The sequence below is a fragment of the Bombus vancouverensis genome, unplaced genomic scaffold (assembly GCF_051014615.1).
Source record: "Bombus vancouverensis nearcticus unplaced genomic scaffold, iyBomVanc1_principal scaffold0028, whole genome shotgun sequence".
In the NCBI taxonomy this organism is placed as follows: domain Eukaryota; kingdom Metazoa; phylum Arthropoda; class Insecta; order Hymenoptera; family Apidae; genus Bombus; species Bombus vancouverensis.
Window position 1 is genome coordinate 640,149 of NW_027468919.1, and position 15,682 is coordinate 655,830.

The following is a 15,682-nucleotide window of genomic DNA, read 5'->3' on the forward strand; positions in this document are numbered from 1 at the left end:
TTAACAATAATTCAAACAAAATTCAAAGAATTGAAATACGATATATCACCTATTTATATGCTTCAACACCTTCTTTCTTTTTTTCTTCTACGTGGAGAAATCCTCATGGACACTCCGCTGCATTCTGGAGAATTAGTGGAGTAGTTCCAGACTCCTACTGACAAAAACTCCACGGTGGCCAACCTACACGTTTGGCAGCAGTGCCCGAGACCTCTTGGAAATTACTGCCGGTACACTCCCCGCGTCTTCTCGTTAGGCCTATCCTATGAACTAACTAACTAAATGTGGCGTTAGGGGAGACGATTGTCCTCCCCCCCCCCAAAGTAGGCCTACCCAAATTTCAATTAAAAGTGAGTGTGTTAAGAAGTTATAAATACTCTGTTTCGAGGAAAGTTTTTTCTTTTTGACGCAGAGCGCTTGTCACGCAGGAGAAGCCGCCAGTAACGAAAGGCTTAACCCGCCACGACACCCGATCGGGTCTGCGACGTGTGATTGTTTACGCCATGATGCATGTTCTCTTCCTCGGGCAGGATGAGTTCTTAAGCCACGTCGCCATCTACGCAGCCACTGACAAGTCAGAATTCACCAGCCCCACCGACTTGGAGGAGGAGTTGGCACTTGGCACTACTGGGCGTGAACAGTGCAATGATACCACTAGCACCTTTGGGACCCAACATGCCTAGGTATCCCTAATAACAGCGGAGATTCGTGGAATTCAATATTTAACCTCGAGCATTAAAAGTTCTAACTCCATTGGATTTGACAGGGTCCAGGATTAACACAATGCAAATCAGCTGATGTGCGCTGTATAAAGCAGCCAATATGGAGTACAATGCGCATCGAACTGCCTCTGTATCCCGAATAGCAGCGGAGATTCGTTGAATTGAATATTTAGCCTGGAGCATTACAAATTCTAATTGCATTGGATTAGACAGGGAAAAGAGATGACATAGTGCAAACCGACTGAAGTGCGCTGTATAAAGCAGCCAATGTGGAGTACAACGCGCATCGAGCTGCCTATGTATCCTGAGTAGCAGCGGAGATTCGTAGAATTCAATATTTAGCCTTGAGCATTAAAAATTCTAACTGCATCGGATTTGACAGGCAAAAGAGATGACATAGTGCAAACCGACTGATGTGCGCTGTGTAAAGCAGCAAATGTGGAGTACAACGCGTATCGAATTGTCGAAATTTGTCCAATAGCAGCGGAGATTCGTAGAATTGAATATTTAGCCTTGAGCATTAAAAATTATAATTGCATCGGATTTGACAGGAAAAGAGTGAACATAGCGCAAACCAGATGATGTGCGTTGTATTTGGCATCAAACGTGGAGTATAACGCGCATCGAATTGTCTACATATCCTCAATAGAAGCGGAGATTCGTTCAATTACATATTTAATCTTCAATATTGATAGCTGTGGTTGCATTGGATTTTACTTATACTATATAACGTAATGCGTTATAGCGTTATACTATATAACGTAATACTATATTACTGAATGTACTCTATTACGTGAAGGCTGCCAACTTAATACGCGGCGCTTCGTTCCGCAGTTCGTTTACTTTCTTGACCAGCGACTTCTTCAGAACTCTCTGGTTGCGATTCCTACTGACGACTGGTTACGGGCAACTGCTGTGTTGACCCACTTGCTTCCCTTTCTATTCTTACCATATCCCCACTCTACCTGTCTTAATATCCGTCCGCGATAATGGTAACGTTCGCCTTCTGCTCAGTATGTGAAGGAACGGCAAAACGTAATATGATATAACGTAATTCAATTTAACGGAATACGTTATAATGTAATGTATTATAACGTAATACTATATCTCGTAATCGTAATGGCAGTCGCCTACCCCGTCCAAGAACTCCTCGAACGCTGTCCATTCGCTGTTGGGCGACACATATACGGCCACTACCGCCATTTCTGACCATTCGACCGCTGCGTATCCGTTGCCGCGCTCCAGCGGATCCCTGTGGGCGGACGATGCCGGCGCTGATGTCCAGGTGACAGCCGTCTGTATCTCCGGCGCAGTCCGGAGCGTCCAGGACTCTGTATGGCTCGGCCACCACCGCTAGGGCAACCGTGCTCTCCAGAATGGTTTGGAAAAGCAGGTCTTGACTGTCCCAGATTGTTCTGGAGGGTGCGCACCCTTAATCTTAATCACCTAAGTTCATGGCTTCAATCGCCGCTTCCACCGCTCCAACCTCCTTGCTCGCGGCTTTAGGAGTCAGGGATTTCCTGCGGCCATCCTTCCTTGTTACCGTTTTCTACCGCGGACCCATCGGTCGACGGTATGGTTCTGTACAAAGAGAAACTTAGAAACGAATTAATCGTCCTGCGTAATGTCTATCGTGATCGTGATGTATGTGAAACTTTCCAAAGTGTCTAATTAGTCGTCATTTGAAGTTGATTTTGAGTTGATAGGGCGAGCCTATAATTCAATGTTTCCCCTTGACAAAAGAAATTGTATTTTGATGTTACTAGCGGGTCCAGCCGTTGATACATGTTAATCGACGTTACGATCGAACCGGCCGCGGGCCATCGTCCGATAGATCTGTCGCGGCACTCGACAACAAATACCGCAACTAACTAATACCGGACAACGGTAGCGCAGTGGTTAGCGCCTTAGGTTACGAACGTTCGGGACTCGGATTCGAATCCCGGCGCCCGTAGTCCGATTTTTCTTCCACGCATCTAAATTAGAAAAATATAGCAGTACCCCAGCAGCGACATCTACAGCCAGCAGCTACAATTATTACAGACAACATAGACGCCTCAGATCGAATTAAAATCTATTTGCAGATGCTTCGATGAGAAATTATCCAAATGTTTTTCAATAGCTTTTCTACCCTTCCAACATCATTTTTGCCGATTAAAAGTATAAAATCGTACATTTCTCCCTTCTTATTAAAATATTATACTATTGTATCATTAAAATGTTGAAACGTTAAAATATAAAATTTCTTTCATCGAGGCATTAAGGTACAACCTGTTATCGTTCTTTTGTTAAGATCTCTTCGATAGAAAAAATGAAGCTTCTACATCTTTTATTTCATCGACAAAACGTTGTTTTAATTGAATTGTTGAGGTTCTTTTGATCAAAATGATACCGAACAGGAAAGTAACCCCGAAAAGTTCGATTAGACGCATAGTTCGATTAGCTACGTTGGAGATGGACTTCCTTCGGACATGACATTCTGAGATTGAATACGCGAGGCTTCTTTTCGCTCTAACATATACAACTTCCATCGTTTGCGAATTAGTCCAAGTTGATGCAGGCACCGCTACGAGGGTGTAATTAATTTCTAATTTCAATATCGTGTTATATCTCAGTTGCTTTCTGTGTTCCTTATTGTTACGTTCGATGTATATAGAACGTATAACCCCAAATCAGGTACTTGCCGTCAATTTGTAAACAGTGATTGTTAACAAATTTTAAAATATGATGTAGAAGAAAATGTTCATCACGTTAAAAATGAAAATTGCCGGACAAAATAGAAGAAAGGCCTCGATGTAACAATATAGATAATTGCATTGTAATGACAATTCTGCCCGAGCAGTCGAGGTAAACAGGTGCGAGTAAATGTGCTCCAGTGTTAGTGCGATAAATAGTGAATTTAGGAGGTTAAAACGTTAACGAACACTGTCACATGGTAAAAGTTTCAAAATGCAACAACCAATACCGCCGCCAAACAAAAAAGGGTGACATGTTTCATAAATGAAGCTACAAATACGTTAAGCAGAAAACAACCAATTAACAAAGAACAGGAAAGCCTATAAAAGAAATGGAAACGTTGCAAAAGCAGGAAGAAAACAGCTACAATAACGAACTATCCTATCAAGATGAAAACTGGAAGGTAGCAACAGCTCACAAAAGGCGTAAAATAATCCTAAATACAAGCGCTATAAAAGTTCCCGATACAGAAATGTACCAGTGGCTACAGGACATCCCACTCCGAAATTCTTTCAGCTCACTGATAAAAGACAGAGATACGAGTTCAGAGGAAGAAATGACAACACATATCGTTAAACCACCACCGATCTACATTCATGCTCAAATAACAGATACCCTTATTGAACTATTAAACAACACTGTCGGAAGAGAAAACTACAGTATAAAGGAATTAAAACTGGAACAAGTCAAAGTGCAAACAAATACTCCAAAAATCTTTCGAAAAGTGGCGCAAGTATTAAACATACTATACATCATACATACCAGCTCAAAACAGAAAAGAACCACAAAGTAGTAATTAGAGACCTATACCCAAGAACAAACACCAAAAATATATGCAAGGAACTAACAAAAATCGGACACCAAGTAAGAACAATAAATAATATAACCAGATACGATACAAAACAGTCATTGTCACTGTTTCTAATAGAACTCACGTGGCGTGGAGTCTGCTTTGTGTAGAGAGTCGCCGGATGTAACAAGTAGATATATTTACGAAGGCGTTACCGAAACCAAGATTTCAATATTTACGACAAAAATTAGGTCTGAAAAATAACAATGATGTTAAAAAGTAATCGTTTGTAAAGATTTCGAGTGTTAGGGAGGGTGTTGAAGTAATACTCACTTCTAGGAAAACTACATCTTCTCTAGCATTTAGTTCTCTTAGTCCCTGATGCTATTGAGTATTGTTTAGCTCTAAATCAATTTGAAGGGCCTCTCAGTCTCATAGCCTTTTTTAGGAATATGCCATGCACAGATGGTGCAGCAGGGTATATATAGACGGGCCAGCTTTCGTAATTATATAAATACCCATAGACTCATGGCTTCGAAGCTCTGTTGTAATGTAACGCTGCCACAGTGTGGTTCTGGATTAGTATACACTGTACTTATACTTATGCTTATATTTATACTTGTAATATCGTGATGTAATATGTTTACAAAAGTGGACAATAGAGATGTTAATCAGACAGAAAAGACGATTGTGGCTTAACTTGAACTATTCATACCAAACGTACAGAACACAGCGCAATCCACACTCTCTCGGCAACGCCACTCGCAACCTGCGTCTCCGCTCGACTCGCACTCGGCTTCTCGACTCGCACTCTGTTTCTCGACTCGCGCTCTGTTTCCCGACTCCCCTCTCTGGCCGTTGTCGCATTCTGTTGTCCTTTTCCTAGGACCACCGCACACGTGTTCCGCAGACGCTCGTGGCCAGGGTCACGTAGGTCTTTTCCACGAAACTATGCACTTGAAAAGACCGATGACACATTAATGGGCCCGACGGCGCCCCGGCTCTCGCGACACTGTTCATAGTTCGTCCGATATTTCCCAGGCCTTTCGTCCACGATACTACATACTTATACTTACAGTTACACTTATACTTAAATATATTTCTGATACACATTCATCACGCGTTCCTCGAAGAGATAACTTCAACAAAGGTGGTTGGAAAATTCTTCAGCTTGCTCTTCGTTGCTTCTGGCTCATGTGTTGTCCGTTAATCTGATTGCTGGGATTAGTTTAATTGGCTCCTTTATTTTGTTCGTGGCTTTCCATAGGAAATAGTTGGAATTCTCGTACGCAGAAAGTGAATCTATGAATTTTGAGAATTCGTTATTATTATGATCTTTTATTTTACTTTCTATTTCCTTTGCAAGTTTGTTTAGATGTTTTTTTGCTTTCACGTGCTCTATGTTTTTGTCATTTTGCTTTCGCTTACCTTTTTCCCTCTGATTTTGTCAAGAAAGTCTTGCGGAATTATTTTTGTTTGCCTGTTATTTGGTTCATAAGTAGTAGTTGCCAATGCTACTTCTATAATCTCTGTCAATGTACTGCCTGTTCGCAGTGGTGCATATACTGCTACATCTGGAAGTAATTGCCGTTAGTTAGTATTGTAACGGTGGTTGCTTGAGCGTATTACTGATGGATTTGGCTATGTTGGTGTTAAGGGTGGCGATTGGTTAGTTACTTGTGCATAACTTCGGCTACCAAAGGTGTTGGTGTTGCCATGATTAGAGTTCTATACATATTGTATTGTTTGCTGTTGGATCTGATTCCGTAATATCTACTCGCTGTATGTTCTGCTTCGAAGCGTGTAGCAGGAGGGTGTGAGGAAAAAGCAACACCATGTTAATGATCATAGAGATCAACTTTTATCTTAGATATATGATTATTATGATTATATTATTCTTATTTTATATCTAACTAATGTCTAATAAATGTTATGTAAAATAAATATTTTTTCATTATTAAAATCCTTTGTAAACTCTATAATTATATTATAATTTAGCTTCCTCAATAAAGAATTTAATAACATTGAAAATTTTTAATCATGGGTAATATTTTAAGTATGACACTATTTACGTATGTTATAGGTAATGTTAATAGTTACACAATTTTTTAATAAATTAAGAAAAAACTAAAAACAAACTTACTTTCCAATATATGCGTCAAATATAAAAGCATTAAAGATATGTGTACATATTTAATTTGAAAATTGTGGTCTTGTTAAACTTGTTTGTTAGTAATAATAATGCATGTTTAATAATGGTTCATAATTAATATTCATTTAAACAATGCTTTCTGTAATAAATGGAGTATTGTATCTACAATACTCCATTTATCTGTATCTGTACATCTGTATCTGCTTGAAATAAATGGTGAGAAATTATAATAAATACATAATATAGTATTAGTTATTGAATAAGTTTACTGCTTTAGTTTATATTCTTTACTTTTAGTGCTTTCACCGAAGAATGGCGCCAAACACAAAATCCTAGCTATTCGATCGCAGTGTTCAATGGTGACCGATTGGTAAAGTACATCTTGCGACATTAAGAACCTTATCTCCTTTACAGCAGTTAACAGACCTGTGTGTACAACTATGGCCTAGGGAAATTAACAGCGTAAAGTCATTAGTGTCTAATTTTATTAATGAAAACTTAAATACATTTTTTATGCTTATTATATATTTTTTTTAAATACTGTATGACTGGAATAATGTAATGCAAATACTTTGTTAAACATAATATATTAAAAATTGGATTTATATTCAATTACATTCTATTTTCCACCAAGAGTTACGCAATTAATTCGCAATTACTCTCTTCGTTTGGGATCGTTTGGAAGATAATACATTTTCTTACCACTCTTTGACTTGTTTCTGCATCCCTTGGCTGAGTAATCAGGCATTTGAACTAACGTTCCAAACTTAAATGTTAATTCTGTATGTTCTCTATGATGACTGCAAAAATTTGTAATAAACACGAAGTATAAATCACCTTAAAGTAAAAACGGATAACACCATACAGATTTAATTACTAAGATGTGTGTAGCTCAAAATTTGATGTTAATTTAAAATTGTAATATAATTTATTGTTAAACTTTGCAAAAAAGTTGTATTTTCTTTTGAGGTTATCTTTAGCAATCTTATGAAAAGGTTATTTAACTATTATTTATATCTATTAATAAGAGCGACTTTTAATAATATCTTACTTTTTCTTATTATTCTTTATTTCCGTCGTTATATATACTCCAATACACGGTAAATATTATTACACTTTGTTTACAGACAACTTTGTAAACGTATACTTTATACATTTATATTTATACCAATCTATACATAACTGCTGCAGGAAGCGCTTTTATAAATGGCGGAACCAATCAGCGTTGAACGAATAGATTTGCCACACTGTTCCTGTCAGGGATAGTAACTGATTCCGTCAGGTCTGTAACTGATTCCGAATTTGAAAAATCACCGTACGTGTAATCGATCCAATGATCGAATTAAACTGTCAAAATTTCCAATTAGTTGTGGAATAACAATAATTTTTTGGCCGTTATCTTTTCTGATTGAAGAAAACAGTTACAAAACGAAGTGTATTCATTGAAACTTTTATTGCATGCAATTTTGCATAAATAGAAAAGTTTTATTTTTTTAGGAGTAGAGTTTTAATTAAACAAAAATATTTATTTTGCTTTGATAAAATTAAAATTGAGTGTTATTAATGTCTTAAGACGAATATTAATGAAAGTAATCTGGGAAATACAATATATTACTGTAATATCGTGGAAATAAGGATAGCATTTTTTTTCCGATTACTTACAATTTATTAATATTAAATTGAATATACAAATATAAATTGGACAGAAAACGATGTTTATTTAACGGAATCTAAATGCAATACTCGTATCTATATCAAATAACTTTACAGTTATTTGACCACCCTCGTCACAACGAATCTAACACACACACTCTCTCTCTCTCTCTAACAACTCTATCAATTCTCACGACTCTACTCTTCGACGACTCAATTAGCTCTGATTCTCGCAACACGCACACTTTTCGACTCGCACACTCTGATCTTTCGGTCGTCCCGCCTTGGATAGCGAAACCGTCCTTCTTCTAACGTTGTCTATTGTTTCCCTCATACCTATGTAAGAACTACCAACTACGTGCCTTTAGTCACGCAGGCACTCTTAAATGTAAACGAACCACAGAAAGACGACGTACTCGGTTTTATCTATTTTCAACTGATTTCTAATTCGAACTACCTTACGATATTACATTACTCCTAAAACTAAGCTCTGAAATCTGAGCATATATATATATATATATCAGAGATGAAAGGACACCGGAGCCTCTCCTTTGGAATTTTGGGAAAGTCCCTTAACACTTTAATCTAGATTCTACCATAGCCGTAATTAAGCGATTGCCGCCATTCAATCCGATTGTATTTGTTCCAGATTTATGATAGTGAGCTTGGGCTCGAGGCGACAACCAGTCGCCGAACGTAGCCGCGGTCAAGGGATGAACGTTTTTACCTAACAGAGGTATGGAGTGATTCTATAGCTCTCCTTAAAAGAAATAGTTGTAGCAGCACGCGACAGTAAACATTCCAACGATTTCTGTGCCGTGGCTCGCCACACACAAGTCCTATTCTTCGGGTAAGATGATTAACAGACGTCGACGCATCTCCACAGTACATGTTCAGCTAGCCTGAGGACCCGTTATAAATCTTAAGATTTAATTAACTAAAGTCCTTCAAACCGACAAACAGTCATTGTACCAACTACAAGAAGATAGGGGAAATCTATTTTTCTCACGAACGACGCTTCCCGCTAGCAATTTTCCCTCAAGGGCGGCTAGCATCCTCCTCTAACCACCAACATGGAAATTGACCAATTAACAGCAACGTCAGTTTCCCTCACTTTCCGAACGAAGGCATCTCTCCACGAATCCGATGATCTCGTGTCCTTAGACACACCCCAACGCGACGGAGACTTATTCCCTCGTGAGGTCACATTAGCTAGTTACATAGCGTCCTTACGCTCGGTGGATATTCTATGTTTTAACAAAGAGTTAGTTCAGTAATACTTGAACCGTAAACAAGGAAGTTGGGTACAACGTGGACCTTGGAAGAAGGCGCATTCTGTTATCCCGTTAATCGCGGATTCGTTATTGAACCTAGGATCATTGTCATTAGTTTCTCGAGTATCTGATTACCACAGTTACTTGCCATATTCTGTAATAATCATATTTACACTAGTACATATCTCCTCTATTGCATAACAATAATGTCCAATCCAAATAAAGATTTGTTTCACGCCCTTAACCCTAATCATAATGTGAACCCGACATATATATGTAATTAATTAGCTTTTGTTTTGTTCAATTTCCCTCTTATTGCTAGTATAGTAAAACAGTTATATCTATAAAAGTCACAACCTGCTTTCTCTCTCATACTTATCCTTCTTTCAATTCTTTAAATAATGCTCTCTTGCATATTTTATCTTAAAGTTCTTGTTAAAAAATATATGATCCGTCAGAGTTTTTGCTAATGATGTTCGCTTCGATATATGTTGTCAAGGACATTTTCCTGAGCAATTTCTAGAAGATTTTAGCGATCGCCTGTTATTCCCTAAGAAATTATCAATAAAAAATATTTATAAAAAACAATGTATAGTATTCATTTACATATAGTAGAGAAACACTGTTCTCGTTGCTCGCTCTACTCGCTCGTAAAAAGGGTAGTCCAACCTAATACCAGTTTCATATGCGAGCGAACAAGAAATTTTTAGAAATGTTTCTTTGGCCGAAAGTTAGAGAAGCCGCTTCGCTCGCATATGGAACATTGGGTTGGAATAGATTTTTATGAACTCGCAGAGTTCGCGGACCGAGTGGAACCACCAACATATGTGATGTTCCTTTCAAATAAAAACTAGGAAATTATTTGTAATTGCTTTGGGGGGGGGTGATGCTACATCTTTAAATCTGCGGAGATCTGTTGAAAAAATGATTTGCAAAACTGATTTTGAACATGATATTCAAAATCAAATTTTTTTACCGCGTCATATAGTACTTATCACGAAGAACAAATGTCTAAAAAGAATCATGGTTTGCAAATGACCCGTTCATTTGAAAAAAATCTTTAAGGTTCCATTATCCCTTAAACTAATTTTGTTATTATATTGCGATAATATATTACGAATAAAAGACAATACAAGCAGAAAAATAAAGAAATAATATAATAATAATACGATATTATTATTGTATTAATACAAAATTAATAATATTATGAACATAATAATAAGTAATAAAGTTTAGAAAGCGTGCTGGGAATTGTTCTTTGTTCAAGACCTGATGGAAGATCACAGCGTGAAGTAGAAGTTTCAGATCGTTGATTGGGGTTAGGTTGATTTCCACTCGACGCTCATTGTGTACATTGACGTAAGAAAGAGCAAGTGTCGTTTGTGCAGTGTACGTATAAATCTATTGATGTATTTGCAAACAATAGCTTATCGAGTAGGAATTTCACAAGAAGCAGTAAGAAGAATAATACGTAAAGAAGGTCTATGTTTTTATATGGTTCATATAATGCAAGAACTTTGTACGGTAGATTATACGGTACGGTAAATAAAAAAAAAACCGATATTTCTTAGGCAACCTGTCCACGATACTACATATCTGACTTTAAAATATGAACAAAATCAGTTTAAAAATTCAGGACACTTTAAATACCTGTTCCTAAGAGAACAGATTTTTGCAACAGCAAAAAATTTGGCCTTGTTAATCATGTTCAGTGTTGAGGTTATTCGATGTGTAAACAGAGAAAACACGTGGATAAATTGTGAGACAGAAAATATATTTAAATAGAAGTGTAATTATAAGTAAGAATACAATTTGAGCTGGTCCAGATCCGCACGCTAGCTGTGTTACCCAATAACTGAAAACCCCGAAGCCAACGTCGCCTGTCTACTGTTTATGGCCTGACTTCGTCGCAGTCTTTTGTCTACGCGCTGTCAATGACTTCAGTGCTTGAGAAAACTAAAAAGACCAGATGTAGAATTTTCTTAGAAGTGGTAACCATTTCAACATTCAGGAAATTTAGCGTTCCACTTTTTTGACAAATAAATTTTTTAACACGCTGTACATAGTAGTAGCAATATGCTTCTGTTAATAAATTTTTAAGGACTAACGAGTGATGGCTAAAATCTTCTGGAAGTTAATCAGAAGTGTGTCCTTGTCAACATATATCAAGGCCCAAGGTATTGGTGCTGGCTTCCCTTTTGTTAGTATTTATTTGACTATGTAATTGTATATATGTACTATTTGATCCGCTTCAATGTGATTTCGGCCTATTTTCAAGAAGGAAAGGGGAAATATAACCCTCCCTCCTTTTTATCGATTTACTTTCGCGTTTCGTCTCAAAATTATGTTAAATTTTGCTTGTTACAGTACCACGCCAAAAGAATTTACCTATAATTCTCAATGAGAGTTGATTGAAAATAGTTCAGTCGAGTAATAATAACTCCATTTGATTTTAGGATTGAGTTCGACTCTATTTTATTTTGAATTTCTTGAATTTCCTTATAAGATTTCGAGTATGTTGCTGGTCCGTGATTGAATGTTGCTTTTTTCACTATGAAGTGATATGTGTCATCAACGGCATCAAAAGACACAATGAGGAACCGAACGCACAAGACAAGATAGATAGTTTATTTTCTAACTGTGAGCACAGGAACTACTACATACTTAATCCTTAAAGAACAGGGCACAGTAGATAATTATTATTATTAAATAATTTCCATTGAAGTACTTTTTACTATCAACTCAACATATGTATAAATATATGTATATAAATGAAATGAATGCAAATGAATTTTAGAGAATTTTAAAGAATGCTTTGCACTGTTTCGATAAAGTTATAATTCAGTCCTAAGCGGTACAAAGTAAAGTGTATAATTTATTTATTTCAATTTACAATGAAGAACGCAAGAATGATCATTAGATCGCTTATCCAAATAATAAATTTTCATTATTTTTAAAAATGCAATAATTATTTTAAGTTTAACTGGGAATTGTCAAGATTTATAGCTACTTCGTTTATGATTAATAAATATTGATTGGGTGAAACTATAGAACCGTAACGTCTTTTCCGATTTCAATGACTTTTGAATATGTTGTCAAGTGCATGATTGCGAACAACTACCTTCTTTAACTATCTAAGAAATCTATCTATATCATTACAATGAATTCTGTTTATAAATTACATATCATATATGTAGGGTTTACATTAGAATTAGGGTTAGGGGCGTCAAACGAATCTGCGTTTGGGTTACACGTTGTCGTTATGCAATAGAGAAGACATTGACTAGTGCAAATACGATTATTATAGAACCGGACAAGTAACCGTGGTAGTTAGGTACTCGAGAAACTAATGACAATGATCCTAGGTTCAATAACGAATCCGCGGTCGACGGGATGATAGATGAACGTACTCACAAAATCCAAGTCGGACGCGTAATATTCACTGGTTGTAAAGAGTTACTCCTTTCATCAATGAGATCGCGAGCGAGAATGCCTTTCCCGTCCCGATGATGCCACAGAGGAAAACTATAATGGGGTGTGTCTAAGGATACGAGATCATCGGATTCGTCGAGAAAAGCCTTCGTTCAGAAAGTAAGGGAAATTGGCGTTGCTGCTAATTGGTCAATTTCCATATCGGTGGTTAGAAAAAGATGCTAGCCGCCCTCGAGGGAAAGTTGCTAGTGGGAGACGCCGCTCGTTGAAAAATATGTCTCCCCTATCTTCCCGTAGTTGGGACAAAGACTGTTTGTCTGTTTGAAGGACTTTAGTTAACTAAACCTTAATCGAATCGTTTTTACCGCTTAGTTTGCCCGTTATGTCCATATGAACCGTATGCCAAGGTATACTGGTCTTAGGTATGGGGCGTAATTCGGCTTGTACTCTACCCGAACTCGCCTTTGAAACTCGACAAGCGTGACAGTTCTCTACGAATTCGCGAACATACTCCGCCATTTCTTCGAACCAGTGACACTCGCACAGTTTCTCAAACGTTTTATCCCAACCTAAGTGCATAATTGACTGTTGCACATGGTTAATAACGGACCACTTAAGCCCTCTTGGAGCGATGGGCAAGCAGAGAGTTTTACCTTCTCTCTGTATTTTACGATGAAGGGTACCGGACCGTAACTCATACGTATTCGCGACGTCTTCCGCGAGCTCTTCGTTCTGTAATTTATTGACGATCCCAGAAATTTGGGAGTCGCGACGTTATTCCATTAATAGCTAGTCTTCGGAGATTTCGGTCAGATTGATTTCCTTCTCTATGACTTCGTTGATCGTAAGGTGATCTAAGTCTACGGGATTTCGCGAGACAAAATTTACTTGGCCATTCGTTTACCTTCCCGGTACAGAATGTCAAAAGTAAAAGTATGTAAGTAAGCCCACCACCTGTAAACCCTGTCATTTAAATTTACCTTACTACTGGATGCCTTCAAAGGATTACAATCGTAGACGACAAGAAATTCTCGTCCGTGGAGATAATGACGGAAATGCTTGACGGCGTTCGCAACTGCTAACGTTTCTAGTTCGTAAGAATGATACCTAGATTCCGCAGGGCTACTTCTTATACTGTAATATTCTATTACTCTATTTTTACCTTCAATCTTGTGCATTAAAATAACCTCATATCCATCCGAACTAGCGTCGATACGAAGTTCTATCGGGTAGTTCGGGTCAAATACCATTAACACCGGCGCGTCGGTCAGGGCGTAAATTACCTTTTGCCTTATTTTTCCATGCCTATCTGTCCAAGTCATGTTTTTATTTTCGGAATTAAGCGCATACAAGGGTTTCATTACCCGTGAAAATTTAGGGACGAATTTTCGGAAATAAAGGGCTAAACCTATGAACTGCCTGAGCTGTGTGACGGTCGTTGACGCAGGTAAAGAACTCAAGGCGTGCATTTTACCCGGATTGGGACGAACTTCTCCGTCGTAAATTACATATTCCAAATAGAGTACCGATGCCTTTAGAAAAGAACATTTTGAAAAGTTAAAGGAGAATCCGGCTTTTACAACGGTATCTAGTACGGTGTGCAATACTTTTAGAGCTTGATCTATCGAGTCGGCAATAATTAGGACATCATCCAAATAGACGACAACGTACGAATGGCACGTTGACTGTTACACGTGTTTTCAAAGGAATCTCAAGAATGATCTCTCGTTTCGTTTGTTCGCAACATCGAAATCAGCAGCCGCTGCTGAATACAATGAAGGAAAGTGTAGTACAGATCACTCTGACCAAATGATTTCTTATGTCACCACAATTAAAAAGGGTCAAATGCTACAGAAGACTTGGCACGCGACTACACCTGAGGATTTCCGTAGTAAACGTTTTGATGGTTTACAAAATTGTAGCAAGGAAGAACATAAATATTAGAATGTTTAGACAAGTATGAGCTGCACAATTATTAGGGTTGTCCGAAAATATAAGAATCCCCATTTTCGACGGAGTCAGCATAATATCGCCGTCCCGAAAATGACTTCCGGAAGAAACATTAAACGCGCACGCACTTATGTTATGCAAATAAAGGACATCGAATGGATCGAACAAAGGCACAAAAGAATTCGAAGAAAACAACAACTTATTATCCAAATTGTTCATCGAGGGTAATCAATGCTGTATACTTCCTAGAATTAGGATGAATATGGATTTGGAGAAATCCACCGGCCATGTCCAGAATAATAATATGTCTCGCTTTTGCAATCTCGCGACTCGATCCGCAATAGGGGATAAAGGATACCGATCCGCGACCGTATTTTTATTTAGTCCTCGAAAATCTACCAATCATCTATCTGAACCATCGTTCGTCTTCACGAGTAACATAGGGCTCGCGAACGGTGAATTACTAGGCTTTATGATTTTTGGCTGTAATTAAGTCGCTTGTTCTATCACGTACTATTCTGCGCTCGCGAAGTCTATTAGGACTCCTTGTACGACGATGTTAGGATCAATTAATTGTACTTCTAACTGTCCTGTATTTTTTGTACGAGTACGTAGGGAACCCGTAACGGATGAATCTCTGAATTTTCGAAAAGAAAGATTAATCGACTTTTATCACTACCACGTACCTCATTGTCAACTTCATTGACATCGATCTCGTTTTCAGCGGTTTTATTACGGGCATGAATTATTTTTGTTTTACACATAGCGAGGCTAGTTTGTGTAATATTACGTCAAGATCTTGGCTTAAAATTTGACGAGCAATCGCGATATCGTATTTTTAAATAACTATCAGCCAGGACATGAAAAATTTATCTCTAACCACTAACACCTGCAACGGGCAAGATTTGAGCGATACGTTTAGTACCAATATCTCTTATTCCTCGCATTACTACTATATCAATCGTTCTTTTGC

General features: G+C 37.8%; 2 protein-coding genes across 8 annotated transcripts in view; both read right to left on the reverse strand.

Annotated features, from left to right (window-relative positions):
• The window catches only part of LOC143304254 (uncharacterized), a 126,964-nt gene that overhangs the window by 18,525 nt on the left and 92,757 nt on the right, over window positions 1-15,682 (reverse strand). The window lies entirely within an intron of this gene.
• Window positions 71-7,534, reverse strand: LOC117161846 (uncharacterized). The gene is made up of 8 exons (XM_033343584.2): window positions 7,452-7,534; window positions 7,103-7,200; window positions 6,692-6,845; window positions 5,677-5,822; window positions 5,325-5,550; window positions 4,582-4,806; window positions 4,394-4,501; window positions 71-689 (listed from the first exon to the last, which is right to left on the reverse strand). The coding sequence occupies exons 3-5, from the start codon at window positions 6,789-6,791 to the stop codon at window positions 5,491-5,493; spliced, it is 306 nt and encodes a 101-aa protein (XP_033199475.1). The 5' UTR covers window positions 6,792-6,845; window positions 7,103-7,200; window positions 7,452-7,534; the 3' UTR covers window positions 71-689; window positions 4,394-4,501; window positions 4,582-4,806; window positions 5,325-5,490.

Coding starts and splice junctions, on each gene's coding strand:
- LOC117161846 (XM_033343584.2), bottom strand. CDS start 6,791: ATGTCGCAAGATGTACTTTACCAATCGGTCACCATTGAACACTGCGAT. Junction 5,823..6,691: donor CTTCGGTGAAAGCACTAAAA/GTAAAGAATATA, acceptor AATTACTTCCAG/ATGTAGCAGTATATGCACCA. Junction 5,551..5,676: donor ACAAAATCAGAGGGAAAAAG/GTAAGCGAAAGC, acceptor CAAAATTCATAG/ATTCACTTTCTGCGTACGAG.